General features: G+C 40.2%; 1 protein-coding gene across 2 annotated transcripts in view; it reads right to left on the minus strand.

The window, feature by feature from the left end:
- The window catches only part of ARHGAP26 (Rho GTPase activating protein 26), a 479,016-nt gene that overhangs the window by 217,365 nt on the left and 245,385 nt on the right, over positions 1-16,266 (minus strand). For both annotated transcript variants that reach the window (XM_082835995.1, XM_082835996.1), the window contains exon 12: positions 14,224-14,260. In XM_082835995.1, the coding sequence (XP_082692121.1) occupies positions 14,224-14,260 (37 nt within the window). The remainder of the gene's footprint in view (positions 1-14,223; positions 14,261-16,266) is intronic.

Below are 16,266 nucleotides of genomic sequence, written 5' to 3' on the forward strand. Positions count from 1 at the left end.
AAACTCTGCAAAGGACATTCAAGACCACTGACAGGAAATGGTTCAAAAAATTGGGATGTAAAATTATGACAGAGCATTCAACAACCATTACAAATAATATTTATAAACAGCTTTCATCAACTGGGATAATGCTTGAGAATTTTTAAAAGCAGTATCGCAACAGCATATTCAGTACAATGTCAATTAAGTCAAAATACATATTGACATTCGCAAAATAAATGTAAGACATCATAAAAAAAAGGCAAGGAAGAAAAGAAGTATCTCTGGGGATGATATTATAGATGAGTTTTACTGAATTTTTGAAAATCCTTACAATTTCCTTTATATTCCACAAAGAGTTCATAATATTTTTATAATAAGCAAAAATACAACACTGCCAACCCCCTTAGGAATGAGGTTCAGATATTCAATGTCTGCACCCTACAGATAACTAATCCTTCTTCCAACTTTGCAAACTTTCTCCTGTCACTGCTCTTCCCCTCACTGCCACTGTGAATGACAAGTTGGCAAACTGCAGTGGGTTCTTGAGCATTATGCAAATACGAAGGATTGCTGCCAAAGTACTAGGTTAAAAACAAACTGGAAGGGACAAGACTCTTAGATAGCCTCATCCACCAGAGGGCAGACAGCAGAAGCAAGAAGAACTACAATCCTGCAGCCTGTGGAACAAAAACCACATTCACAGAAAGACAGACAAGATGAAAAGGCAGAGGGCTGTCTACCAGATGAAGGAACAAGATAAAACCCAGGAAAAACAACTAAGTGAAGTGGAGATAGGCAACTTTCCAGAAGAAGAATTCAGAATAATGATAGTGAAGATGATCCAGGACCTCGGAAAAAGAATGGAGACAAAGATCGAGAAGATGCAAGAAATGTTTAAGAAAGACCTAGAAGAATTAAAGAACAAACAAACAGAGAAGAACAATACAATAACTGAAATGAAAAATACACTAGAAGGAATCAACAGCAGAATAACTGAGGCAGAAGAACGGATAAGTGACCTGGAAGACAGAATGGTGGAATTCACTGCCGCGGAACAGAATAAAGAAAAAAGAATGAAAAGAAATGAAGACAGCCTAAGAGACCTCTAGGACAATATTAAACACAACAACATTCGCATTATAGGGGTCCCAGAAAAAGAAGAGAGAGAGAAAGGACCCAAGAAAATATTTGAAGAGATTACAGTAGAAAACTTCCCTAACATGGGAAAGGAAATGGCACCCAAGTCCAGGAAGTGCAGAGAGTCCCAGGAGGATAAACCTAAGGAGAAACACACCGAGACACACAGTAATCAAATTGACAAAAATTAAAGACAAAGAAAAATTATTGAAAGCAACAAGGGAAAAACGACAAATAAAATACAAGGGAACGCCCAGAAGGTTAACAGCTGATTTCTCAACAGAAACTCTACAAGCCAGAAGGGAGTGGCATAACATATTTAAAGTGATGAAAGGGAAGAACCTACAACCAAGATTACTCTACCCAGCAAGGATCTCATTCAGATTTGACGGAGAAATCAAAAGCTTTACAGACAAGCAAAAGCTAAGAGAATTCAGCACCACCAAAACAGCTCTACAACAAATGCTAAAGGAACTTCTCTAAGTGGGAAACACCACAGAAGAAAAGAACCTAAAACACAAACCCTTAACAATTAGGAAAATGGTAATAGGAACATACATATTGATAATTACCTTAAACATGAATGGATTAAATGCTCCAACCAAAAGACACAGGCTCGCTGAATGGAGACAAAAACAAGACTCATATATATGCTGTCTACAAGAGAAGCACTTCAGACCGAGGGACGCATACAGACTGAAAGTGAGGGGACGGAAAAAGATATTCCATGCAAATGGAAATCAAAAGAAAGCTGGAGTAGCAATACTCATATCAGATAAAATAGACTTTAAAATAAAGAATGTTACAACAGACAAGGAAGGACACTACATAATAATCAAGGGATCAATCCAAGAGGAAGATACAACAATTGTAAATATATATGCACCCAACATAGGAGCACCTCAATACATAAGACAACTGCTAACAGCTATAAAAAAGGAAATCGACAGTAACACAATAATAGTGGGGGACTTTAACATCTCACTTACACCAGTAGACAGATCAGCCAAAATGAAAATAAATAAGGAAACACAAGGTTTAACTGATACATTAAACAAGATGGATTTAATTGATATTTACAGGACATTCCATCCAAAAACAACAGAATACACCTTCTTCTCAAGTGCTCGTGGAACATTCTCCAGGATAGATAATAGCTTGTGTCACAAATCAAGCCTTGGTAAATATAAGAAAATTCAAATCATATCAAGTATCTTTTCAGACCGCAACACTGTAAGAGCAGATATCAATTACAGGAAAAATATCTGTAAGAAATAGAAACAAATGGAGGCTAAACAATACATTACTAAATAACCAAGAGATCACTGAAGAAATCAAAGAGGAAATAAAAAAATACCTAGAGACAAATGACAATGAAAACATGACGATCCAAAACCCATGGGATGCAGGAAAAGCAGTTCCAAGAGAGAAGTTTATAGCAATACAAGCCTATCTCAAGAAACAAGAAAAATCTCAAATAAACAATCTAACCTTACACCTAAAAGGACTAGAGGAAGAAGAATGAGCAAAACCCAAAGTTAGCAGAAGGAAAGAAATCATAAAGATCAGAGCAGAAATAAATGAAATAAAAACAAAGAAAACAATAGCAAGGATCAATAAAACTAAAAGCTCGTTCTTTGAGAAGATAAACAAAATTGATTAACCATTAGCCAGACTCATCAAGAAAGAGAGGGAGAAGACTCAAATCAATAAAATTAGAAATGAAAAAGAAGTTACAACACACACCACAGAAATAAAAAGCATCCTAACACTACTACAAGGAACTCTATGACAATAAAATGGACAACCTAGGGCTTCCGTGGTGGCACAGTGGTTGACAGTGAGCCTGCCGATGCAGGGGACATGGGTTCGTGCCGTGGTCTGGGAAGATCCCACATGCCGCAGAGCGGCTAGGCCCGTGAGCCATGGCCCGTGAGCCTGCGCTCCGCAACGGGAGTGGCTACAGCAGTGAGAGGCCCGCGTACCGCAAAAAAAAAAAAAAAAAAAAAGGACAACCTGGAAGAAATGGACAAATTCTTAGAAAGGTATAACCTTCCAAGACTGAACCAGGAAGAAACAGAAAATATGAACAGACCAATCACAAGTAATGAAATTGAAACTGTGATTAAAAATCTTCCAACAAACAAAACTCCAGGACCAGACGGCTTCACAGGTGAATTCTATCAAACATTTAGAGAAGAGCTAACACCCATCCCTCTTAAATTCTTCTAAAAAATTGTGGAGGAAGGAACACTCTCAAACTCATTCTATGGGGCCACCATCACCCTGATACCAAAACCAGACAAAGATATCACAAAAAAAGAAAATTACAGACCAATATCACTGATGAATACAGATGCAAAAATCCTCAACAAAATACTAGCCAACAGAATCCAACAACACATTAAAAGGATGATACACCATGATCAAGTGGGATTTATCCCAGAGATGCAAGGATTCTTCAATATACGCAAATGAATCAATGTGATACACCATATTAACAAACTGAAGAAGAAAAACCATATGATCATCTCAATAGATGCAGAAAAAGCTTTTGACAAAATTCAACACCGCTTTATGATAAAAACTCTCCAGAAAGTGGGCATAGAGGGAACCTACCTCAACATAATAAACCCACAGCAAATATCATTCTCAATGGTGAAAAACTGAAAGCATTTCCTCTAAGATCAGGAACAAGACAAGGATGTCCACTCTTGCCACTATTATTCAACATAGTTTTGGAAGTCTTAGCCATGGCAAACAGAGAAGAAAAAGAAGTAAAAGGAATACAAATGGGAAAAGAAGAAGTAAAACTGTCACTGTTTGCAGATGACATGATACTATACATAGAGAATCCTAAATATATCAACAGAAAACCACTAGAGCTAATCAATGAATTTGGTAAAGTTGCAGGATACAAAATTAATGCACAGAAATCTCTTGCATTCCTATACACTAATGATGAAAAATCTGAAACAGAAAGTCAGGAAACACTCCCATTTACCACTGCAACAAAAAGAATAAAATACCTAGGAATAAACCTATGTACGGAGACAAAAGACCTGTATGCAGAAAACTATAAGATACTGATGAAAGAAATTAAAGATGTAACCAACAGATGGAGAGATGTACCATGTTCTTGGATTGGAAGAATCAATATTGTGAAAATGACCATACTACCCAAAGCAATCTACAGATTCAATGCAATCCCTATCAAATACTAATGGCATTTTTTACAGAACTAGAATAAAAAATCTTAAAATGTGTATGGAGACACAAAAGACCCCGAATAGCCAAAGCCGTCTTGAGGGAAAAAAACAGAGCTGGAGGAATCAGACTCCCTGACTTCAGACTATACTACAAAGCTACAGTAATCAAGACAATATGGTACTGGCACAAAAACAGAAATATAGATCAATGGAACAGGATAGAAAGCCCCGAGATAAACCCACGCACCTGTGGTCAACTAATCTATGACAAAGGAGGCAAGGACATACAATGGAGAAAAGACAGGCTCTTCAATAAGTGGTGCTGGGAAAACTGGACAGCCACATGTAAAAGAATGAAATTAGAACACTCCCTAAAACCATACACAAAAATAAACTCAAAATGGATTAGAGACCTAAATTTAAGACTGGACACTATAAAACTCTTAGAGGAAAATATAGGAAGAACAATCTTTGACATAAATCACAGCAAGATCTTTTTTGATCCACCTCCTAGAGTAATGGAAATAAAAACAAAAATAAACAAAGGGGACCTAGTGAATCTTAAAACCTTTTTCAAAGCAAAGGAAACTACAAACAAGACGAAAAGACAACCCTCAGAATGGGAGAAAATATTTGCAGACAAATCAACGAAGAATTAATCTCCAAAGTATATACATAGCTCATGCAGCTCAATATTAAAAAAGCAAACAACCCAATCAAAAAATGGGCAGAAGACTTAAATAGATGTTTCTCCAAAGAAGACAAACAAATGGCCAAGAAGCACATGAAAAGCTGGTCAACATCATTAATTATTAGAGAAATGCAAATCAAAACTACAATGAGGTATCACCTCACACCATTTAGAATGGGCATCATCAGAAAATCTACAAACAACAAATGCTGGAGAGGGTGTGGAGAAAAAAGAATCCTCTTGCACTCTTGGTGGGAATGTAAATTGATACAGCTACTATGGAGAACAGTATGGAGGTTCCTTAAAAAACTAAAAATAGAGTTACCATATGACCCAGCAATTCCACTACTGGGCATATACCCAGAGAAAACCATAATTCAAAAAGACACATGCACCCCAAAGTTCACTGCAGCACTATTTACAAGAGCCAGGTCATGGAAGCCACCTAAATGCCCATCGACAGATGAATGGATAAAGAAGATGTGGTACTTATATACAATGGAATATTAATCAGCCACACAAAGTAACGAAATTGGGTCACTTGTAGAGACGTGGATGGATCTAGAGACTGTCATACAGTGTGAAGTAAGTCAGAAAGAGAAAAACAAATATCGTATATTAACGCATATATGTGGAACCTAGAAAAATGGTACAGATGAACCAGTTTGTAGGGCAGAAATTGAGACACAGATGTAGAGAACAAACGTACCGACACCAAGGGGAGAAAGTGGTGTGGCGTGGTGGTGGTGTGATGAATTGGGAGATTGGGATTGACATGTGCACACTGATGTATATAAAATGGATGACTGAGAACATGCTGTATAAAAAATAAACTAAATTAAATTAAAAAGAAAACCATAAAAAATAATCTCAGCTATTTAAAAATGCATAGGAGTGATTATATTAAGAAAATATACTGGGCTTCCCTGGTGGCACTGTGGTTAAGAATCCGCCTGCCAATGCAGGGGACACAGGTTCGAGCCCTGGTCCGGGAAGATCACACATGCCACGGAGCAACTAAGCTCGTGTGCCACAACTACTGAGCCTGTGCTCTAGAGCCTGCGAGCCACGACTACTGAAGCCTGTGCACCTAGATCCTTTGCTTTGCAACATGAGAAGCCCGTGCACCCCAACGAAGAGTGGCCCCTACTCACCACAGCTAGAGAAAGCCCAAGCACAGCAACGAAGACCCAACGTAGCTAAAAATAAAATAAATATGTACAAAATGGCTAACTAATAAGAACCTGCTGTATAAAAAAATAAATAAAAAACAAACTGGAAGGAATGAAGGAATTAAGACTGGGAAGCAAAGAGGAAGAATTATATTTCCTTCTTCTGGAGAGAAGGGAGGGCACTTTTTAAGCCTTTCTAGCCTAGACTGAAGCCCATTCCAGTTGGCTGTGGGCACCTGTCTGCACATGAGTGCATCTGCAGAGAGCACAGGTACTACACACACACGCGCGTGTGATGGGCCATCGGTCTATCATCTCCCAGGGGTCTTAACCCCATCAGCAGACCATATACTCCTTAAAGGTAGAGGCAACTGTAACGCTGGCTGGTGTCCTCACTCCTCAGTACTCATGTCACCCAGCGCCATGGTCCTTAAGAATTCCAAGAGGTATTAGTTGAATGAAGCCTGGACTCCTACAGTTAAGTCTAGTGAGAGGTTCAGGTCGATGCAAAGAACATGTTCAACAAGAGTGGGAAGCAGAGAAAATGGCTGCAATATTCTTCTGAAAAGCCGGCTGGGGCCAACAGTGTGTGACAAGGCACACCTAGGGCAACTCGGGCATATTCCTTTTAAATGACCCGACTGACCCATGGAATTCGAGTTAATACTCACAGTAAGGGAAGTGGCACTAGAAGCCAAGATTAGGAGACATCCCTCTCTGTCTCAGTCTGTCAGTCTCCAAACAGCTGGCAAAGCAGCGGAAGAGCAGCGTTTCTGTAAACAAGCTAATCTTTGCAGAGCTAAGCTGGCGGTGACATTTATTATTTAAAACTTCAAACTTGGTAAAGACGAACTCACCCTAGAAAAGCCTGCCTTTCCCTTGCTCTCATGCACCGGACTGTGTACCCTCTCTGACAAGTTCTCAGCTTCCCAACTGTCTCTCAGGTGGGACTACAGGACCACAGCAGCGGGGCTGAGAATAGGTCCCTTCCTAGCTCCCCCTTCTGCTTCTGACCTGGGCTCATTTCAAAGGAGAATGAACCAATTCTCATAGAGCCTTTGGGGAGTAAATCTCACAACTGCAGCCAACGTAAAGCAAGAAACAGGACATGTAGACTCAGGAGATACACATTAAGGTGGCAAAGGGTAGGATGGGAAGAGGAGGGGTCCCTGCCCAGGGAAGAGTCCTGTTCTTTGTAATAATAAAGGGGAAAATCAACAACAGTCATTTGCCGTTTAGAATGATTGACACTGGTGTGATCATCTTCTCAGTAAAGAAGCTTAGGAAGCAACAAACCAGACTTTCTTCTTCTCTGTCTATTCTTACTCCCATCTTTTCCCTTCCCTCCACTACTGGGTAAGAATTTGACCAACTAGAGAAAACTCAGTGTCACTGATGTATATTCCTGACATTCCAGGAACAAAGCAAGGTAAGGTTCCTGATGGCAGCCGGATCCACAGTTGAGCAGCTCATACGACTGCCAAAAATAGCAGATTGGTTTTTGAATTTAGTATGTAGGGATTAACCTAACCAAGAAAACAGAAGACTTCTAGGCAGAAAAGTAAAGGTCTGAATAAATGGAAAGACATTCAAAGCTCTTGAAGGAAGTGACTTAGTATTATAAAAGTGTCAATTTTCCCAGCTGTATGTAAACCAATGAAGTTAGAACATTTCTAAATAGACATTTCTCCAAATAAGACATACAGATAGGGACTTCTCTGGTGGCGCAGCAGTTAAGAATCTGCCTGCCAAGGCAGGGGACACAGGTTTGATCCCTGGTCCGGGAAGATCCCATATGCCACGGAGCAACTAAGCCCGTGCGCCACAACTACTGAGCCTGTGCTCTAGAGCCCGCAAGCTGCAACTACTGAAGCCTGTGCCCCTAGAGCCCGTGCTCCGCAACAAGAGAAGCCACCGCAATGAGAAGCCTGTGCACCGCAACAAAGAGTAGCCCCCGTGTGCAGCAACGAAGGCCCAACGCAGCCAAAAATAAAAAATAAAAATAGGGCTTCCCTGGTGGCGCAGTGGTTGAGAGTCTGCCCCCCGATGCAGGGGAGGTGGGTTTGTGCCCCGGTCTGGGAAGATCCCACATGCCGCGGAGCAGCTGGGCCCGTGAGCCATGGCTGCTGAGCTTGTGCGTCCAGAGCCTGTGCTCCGCAATGGGAGAGGCCACAACAGTGAGAGGCCCGAGTACTGCAAAAAAAATAAGTAAAAAATAAAATAAAATAAATAATAAAAATAAATAAATAATAAAAAATTTTAAAAAGACATACAGACAGCCAACAGGCATATGAAAAGATGCTCCACACCATTAATTATTAGAGAAAATACAAATCAAAACTACAATGACGTATCACCTCACACCAGTCAGAATAACCATCATCAAAAAGTCTACAAAAAATAAATGCTGGAGAGAGTGTGGAGAAAAGGGAACCCTCCTACACTACTGGTGGGAATGTGAATTGGTGTAGCCACTATGGAGAACAATATGGAGCCTCCTTAAAAAACTAAAAATAGAGCTACCGTATGATCCAGGAATGTCACTCCTGGGCATATATCTGGAAAAGACAAAAACTCTAATTCGAAAACATACATGCACCCCAATGTTCATAGCAGCACTATTTACAATAGCCAAGACATGGAAGCAACCTGAATGTCAACTGACAGATGAATGGATAAAGAAGGAGTATATATACACAATGGAATATTACTCAGCCATAAAAAATAGTCATTTGCAGCAACATGAAAGGACCTAGAGACTATCAGACTCATACTAAGTGAAGTAAATCAGACAGAGAAAGACAAATATTATATCACTTATATGTGGAATCTAAAAAATAATACAAATGAATTTATTTATAAAACAGAAACAGACTCACAGACACAGAAAACAAAATTATTGTCACCAAAGGGGAAAGGTGGGGGAGGGATAAATTAGGAGTGTGATTAACAGATACTTCTATATGTAAAATAGATAAGCAACAAGGATTTAATATACAGCACAGGGAACTACTATATCCAGAATCTAGTAATAACCTATAATGGAAAAGAATCTGAAAAAGAATATATATGTATAACTGAAACAATTTGCCGTACACCTGAAACTAACACAATACTGTAAATCAACTATACTTCAATAAATTTTTTTTCATTTTAAAAAATATTTGTTACTTGTAAAGCATACTGTGAGAAAAAACATTCAATGATTAAACCATTACTAACATTTTTTAAAGTGTCATTTTTCCACAAATTAACCTGTACACTTCAATGCAATCCAAAATGAAAATTTTAAATTTTTGAGGAACTTATCAAACTTAAGCTAGAATTTATATAAAAGGATAAAGGTCCACAGTCAGCTATGTCAACCCTTAAAAAGGAGAGTAAAGAGAGGAGACTTAAACTACTAGCTATTAAGATCTGCCTCAAAGTCATCATATTAAAACTGGAGAGGTATTAGCACAAGAACAGACAGACCAAGGATATAAAGAGCTCAGAGACAGAGCTCAGATGTGCAAATTTAACACAATAAAGCTGGTATCACAAGTCAAAGAGGGTGAGAATGGATAGCTTGGTAGATGTTGTTGGGAAAACTGGCTTTTCATGTGGATAAAAACAAAACTGAATCTTCATGAAACACCATATACAATGGTATCAGTTGGATTAGAAACCGAAGTGTGAAAGACAAAATCATGAAGCCAATAAAAGAAAATGTAGGTGCATATCTTTGTGACATGGGTCAGAAAGGCCTTTTTCAAAACACAACTTGAAAATTGTAAACCAGAAGGCAAAAAATTTTTTGAATATATAAAAAGTAAGACTTTATACTCAAGGAAGGATATCACACATAATATTAATTGTCAGATAGCAAAATGGGAAGATATATTTAAAATATCTACAATTGGGCTTCCCTGGTGGCGCAGTGGTTGAGAGTCCGCCTGCCGATGCAGGGGACACGTGTTCGTGCCCCGGTCCGGGAAGATCCCACATGCCACAAAGCAGCTAGGCCTGTGAGCCATGGCCGCTGAGCCTGTGCGTCCGGAGCCTGTGCTCCGCAACGGGAGAGACCACAACCTGCGTACCGCAAAAAAAAAAAAAAAACACAGGGAGATAAAAGATACTCATTGTCCAAGAATACACTTGAAAGGTACACATTAGAACGGTGAAGGGGAGGACAGGAATAGGAGGTGGGAAAAGAACTAAAAGGGAGTGAGTGAATGAATAAATGAATGAATGAAGGGCGAAAGGGAGGGGCCTGTGATGATCATGTGCCACAAACCGGGGATTATGATTATTTCAGTCACTGTACCTGAGATCCAAACAGAGAAGAAAGAGGAGGTGAAAAAGGCTCTGCAAAGAAATGTGCATGTATTTATCTGCTGCCATCCTCTCCTGGCAACTGGGCCACTTGGAAAATACCAGCAGCTGCCAGACATTATTTATGGCCCTGTCTTATACCCCACAGGCACTGTACAGCCTGAGAGAAACTTCAAGAGAAAAGCAACAAATTCAGAAGTGTCCCCAACGGCATTCCCTTTTGCTACCTGTCTCTTGAAAACATTCTGGTTCTGTGATAAAATGTTGGCATTGAAATTCCCACCAAAATATTTTCTAGAAAGGAAAATGCTAGACATTTGTAAATGGCTATTAAAGGTGAAAAGTGCGATGTCCCGCTCTTAAATTCCTATCAGATTGACTTCTTACCTTTAAAAAAGTTTTGACTGTCATATAAACAGAGTTGCAGAACAATCAGACCCTGGGCAATAGCGCCACCTGTGGCGATGAGCGCAGTGAAACTGCAAATCACTGCCATGAGGAATACGAAAGGGACAAGCGCTCTGGAGGGGAGGAGAAGCAAAGCTAAGGCTTGTGTGATGTGAAGAGGGGTTCCTACTGCCAAAGGACGGGAGGAAGCACCAACCCAGAACAGTCCTCTGGTCTTGCCAGCTTGGAAATCAGTGAACAGAACATCTTTTAGAATTGTAATACCCGGGACTTCCCTGGTGGCACAGTGGTTGAAGAATCCACCTGCCAATGCAGGGGACATGGGTTCGAGCCCTGGTCCAGGAAGATCCCACATGCCGTGGAGCAACTAAGCCCGTGTGCCACAACTACTGAAGCCCGTGCGCCTAGAGCCCGTGCTCCGCAACAGAGAAGCCACCGCAATGAGAAGCCCGTGCACTGCAATGAAGAGTAGCCCCAGCTTGCCGAAACTAAAGAAAGCCCACAAGCAGCAACAAAGACCCAACACAGCCAAAGATAAGTAAATTTATTTAAAAAAAAAAAGAGAATAGCAATACCCTAGAAAAGCTGTTTCTATCAAAAGTACTCCTGGAAAAGTGGGCAATATGTTTAACACATTTTTCTTTCCCACTTCCTAAATGAAAGTGTAATAAGCCATTGAAGAATCATCAGAGACTCGAGGCAGCCAACTCTCTGCACCCTGTGGATAACGGGATGCCGGAAGCAAAATGTTGCAAGTGTCTGTGTTTCCCAAGATAGAACTTTCTGTATCGTTCTTTTCCTAGGGAGGTAGAATATTCTCATGGTTGACAGCAAAGATGTTAGAATCAGACAGAACTCAGATTAAATCATATCTCCTGAGTTCACCAACCTCAATTTCCTAATCTACAAAGTAGGTCAAAAGCACCTACCTCAGTCAGTGCTGTGAGCTTTAAATGAGCTAATGTGGATAAAACACGCTAAAACACAGTAAGCAGTCGATAAATGCTACCTATTAATCGCCATTATTGTAAAATACATACTCTTTGTCGACAATGCAAAGTACACAGAATATTTAAAGTAGAAGGTCAGTGTCTCGCAATAATCTGCCCTCTATCCTGAGTAAGAGTTTAATGATAAATGTATTTCCAGACTTTTTTTCTATCAATGTATCTAGATGAGTCAACTAATTTATTTTAATAAATGCATGGTTCTACAACCTGAATTTTTAAAAACTCAATGAACAGTATACTGTGGATACCATTTCTGCAAATATACCAAGATCTCTCGTTCTTTTTGAAGGCTACATAGTACTTTATGATATTTTTAATGGACTTCCTATTGAACATTTAGATGGTCTCCAATTCTTCACTATTATTACCGATGCTCCCGATGCTCCAGTGAACTTTTTTACAGAAACATCTTTGCACTCCAGCCTATCCTTTAGGACAAATCGCTGGGTCAAAGGATATTTACATTTTAAAGGCTTCCGATACATATGCCCCAAAGGCCTTACAAAACAGTACAACCAGCTGCTATGGCCACCAGCAGAGTCATGGTCGTCTTTCAAATCTAGTGGCACTTATCTCAAGGAGAGAGAAGTAGGTTCGTATGGTCAAAAGTTACAGGCAAACTTCTGGTGTGGGGTGAAGGGGGGGCTGGTTCTCCATTCATATGCATCTCGTCCCCCACAGTTCCTGGGTCCTTCATGGCAGAAGTGTCTCCCAGGTTAGGGCATGGTGTGGGCATCTGTTACTTCACCCTGCTTGGCATCTATACTCTCTTGTCCCAGTGGCTTCCCCGATCTCCCTTTGGTAAACCACCCTGCTCCCATTTTATGAATACTGTTGAAACCATCGATCAAGGTGTGTTGTCTTCCCCTGGGTAGGCCACAGCTAGATCACCTTGATGCTATCTTTCCTGGGAACTGGACCTTCAGAAGAGTGAGGCAAGGACTAAAAGAGTTTAAGGGCTCTATCATCCTGCAAATATCATCCAGAAGACCCTTTCTCATTGGTCCCTGGGTCTCCAGAACTGGTCTGTTTTCAAGCCTTGGTTCTTCAGGTCTTCCTACCTTACTGTGAGTTACACTGAAGCCTTCTGTATTCCTTCGTTATTATTATTATTATTGTACTGTTATTTTAGGCCAAGTTAACCAGAGTTGATTTCAGATATTCTAAAACAATCCCACCTGACACGGGCGGGGGTGGGGGGATGACTTGTTTCCTTGAATATTTATTTGAAAAAAATTTCCCCTTGTTCAATTCCTGAAGGGAAAAAAAGAAACATTTTTTCCTCTCCCAAAGGCCTCTTAACCTACCAATAGCAACCATTCCAAATTACTTAATATTTTATTTAAAACTTCTGGTAGAATCTGTATTTTGGAAGGAATGAAAGAAAGAAAATCTCTGTCCTATAATGGATTTCACACACACTAAAAACAGCTCATCCTTTTGTTCACATGAAGAGGTACTGTTTTACTGACACTATTGGAATTCACGGTAGGGCTATCTTGGAATTTTTTTTCCAAGTGGATCTTACAAAGCAAATCTGAGGCAAGGGGACAGAATTTCCTTTGTACTCTGGTAGCAACGTGGCAGGAATTTGTTTTTTCCCCTGTGCACCAAGGAGATAATCAGCCCAAACACTCTAGCAATAGCGGTTTCATTTTAATCCCATCATCTTTACAAGGTTACAGGTGCCCTTGGAAATCATGATTAATCAGAGTGCTCCGAGCCAGTAGCAGGGGAAATGTGCTGTATATTCTACAGAGGCCGCCCAGGGTCACTCCCAGGAAAGAGGAATATTATTACAGAGTTCTTCGTCTCCACTCTTAACTCCCCAAAGTGGCAACAAGGAACACAGAGTTAGTTACTAAGCGATCACTAAGATGGTTCTGGCTCTCCAGTGCTTGGAGCGAGACTGTGAGGGAGGCAAAGTCAATTCTGGCTTCCCACAGGACAGGGCGCTGGGGGAGCTGGGTGTTATCGGATTAAGTGACTTTTAAGTGGTGACTGGAGCTACATTCTTAAGACAACAAAGGATTAACTGAGATAATGTACATAAAAATTCTTTGTACAGTGTGAAGGGTTATACAGTGCAAGATGTCATCACGGCCTTGCCAGTCGGGCTCACTGACCGTCCTGGAGTCACTGACGCCGTAAACTGGAGCACAAGTAGCTCGGCTGCACTGGAGGAACGGGGAGACCCAACATGCCCACAGCACCTCCTGGTGGTTCTTCCCCAGAATAGCAACTTCTCCAGGCCCAGACCCACCCCCACCCGTAGAAAAGTATCCAAGCAATATACTTACTCCCTTCGCTCTGGCTGTCTTTGTTCGAGTTGTAGACCTGGAAAACAGAAATAACATTTACTTGTGTGAATTTTATACTACCCTACAGGTTCGCTGAAGAAAACCATTACCTTTTCCTTTTCCCTGGTTTGTGCTAGACCAATGGAAGGCAATTCTGGCCCCCAAATAGAAATCCCTTCTATAATTACCTACATCCCAGTATTTACTTCAGCTCTTAAGTGTGTGCACATCAGAACCACCTCTGGAACTTTATTGTTAAAAAAAAAAAATCATATTCCTCCTTTAATAAAACCCCAAACTTATGTTTGTATATAAACTAAAAAGGAAGAAAAAATGTAATTAGTTACAAATCATTAAGCATTAACTGCACACCAGGCAACGTGCTAAGCAATTCACATGAATTATCTCAAATTATCTATGCAACAATTCTGTTGGGTAGGAACGGTTATTATCACTGTTTTACAGATGGAGAATTTGAAAGGCTTAGAGAGGTTAACTAAGGTCTCACATGTAGTACGTGACAAAGTCTGGACAGAGATACATTACAAACTCTTAAGTGCTAACACTGGGGAATGAGACCAATCATTTTTTACTTCATATACTTCCATAAATTTGAATGTTATAAGGAGAATATATTACTTTTACAATAGAAAACCCTTTAATGATTTATAGAATTCATAAAAGGGAATGTACCCCAATAAAAACCAATGACACACTGAAAGAGCTGGCAAGCTTTTTCTTGTAAAGGACAGGTTGGTAAATATTTTAGGTTTTGCAGGCCAGGAGGCAAAAGTCAAATCAATGATATTATACAGGTACTTGTAAAACAAGAGAGAAGACAAATTTCCACAATTTTTTCTTGACAAAATTCAAAATATAGTAAGTCTTTGAGATACAGGTATAATATTCCTAGCAGGTGAAAATCAGGGTTTCATGGCTCTTTTCAGAGATGCTTGGCTTGGTTCATCCAGGGGTTAAAGAACTGGTTCTCAGGCAAGAGTGGTCAGTACAACCACTTGGAGTATCTTTTCCAAGGAGTACAATTTTTTGAAATACAGATTGACTAATCAGAAGAATAGAATTTTTTATAGAGGAAGGATAACATTTAGCTTAAATAGAGTTCAAAATGTTTCTCATCATCAAGTCAATTGCAAATGTTCATCTGTAAATACCATGTTGAGCTCATGGGCCATACAAAAATAGGTGGTGAGTTGGATTTGGCCTGTGGGCCATAGTTTGCGAATCCCTGATATGCTGACATTATTAAATAAGATAATAAAGCCTCTGCTTTAGAAAAAAAATCATAGTGCCCAAATCTTTCTTTGGTGCTTATGATTCTGTAGGTATGAAAAGGCACAGCATGAAACTGGTCATAACTTAAAAAATAAAAATAAAAAAGGATATTCCAAATGATTGTGATGGCCACTGTTGGTTGAGAGCCACTTATTTAACCCTTTGAGGAACAGAGCCAAGCATCTCTGAAAAAAGAGCCATGACACCCTAAGGGGACTTTTTACCTGCTAGGAAATATGGGTGAGATGCTGGTCAAGAGCTGGGCAATAGTTCCAACACAGCCCCCCGATTGCCTTGTGTCACTGGGTTAAGTTTCTCACCGTCTGCAGGTCTCTACTGCCCCATCTATAAACTGAAGGAGTCAGCCAAGAAGGTCTTTGAATTATCAAACAGATAATTTAACAAACCACTCCATTTTATGATCATTATTCATCTCCTGAAGAAGACTACAAAGACACACAGGCACTTACTGAAGGTCAGAAAGATGAGAATAAAGGGGTTTCTGAACTTCAAGCATTGTTGTCTGATGAATGAAAAGGCATCAGTTTATATGCATAAAAGGAGTCAAAAGACTGTGAGCCTGGTATGGCCTTTTTATTTTTTATTGCGGTATGCCGGCCTCTCACTGTTGCGGCCTCTCCCATTGCGGAACACAGGCTCCGGACGTGCAGGCTCAGTGGCCATAGCTCACGGGCCCAGCCGCTCCGCAGCATGTGGGATCTTCCCGGACCAGGGCACGAACCCGCGTCT

The sequence above is a fragment of the Leucopleurus acutus genome, assembly GCF_964270905.1.
Source record: "Leucopleurus acutus genome assembly, chromosome: 3".
Taxonomy (NCBI): Eukaryota; Metazoa; Chordata; class Mammalia; order Artiodactyla; family Delphinidae; genus Leucopleurus; species Leucopleurus acutus.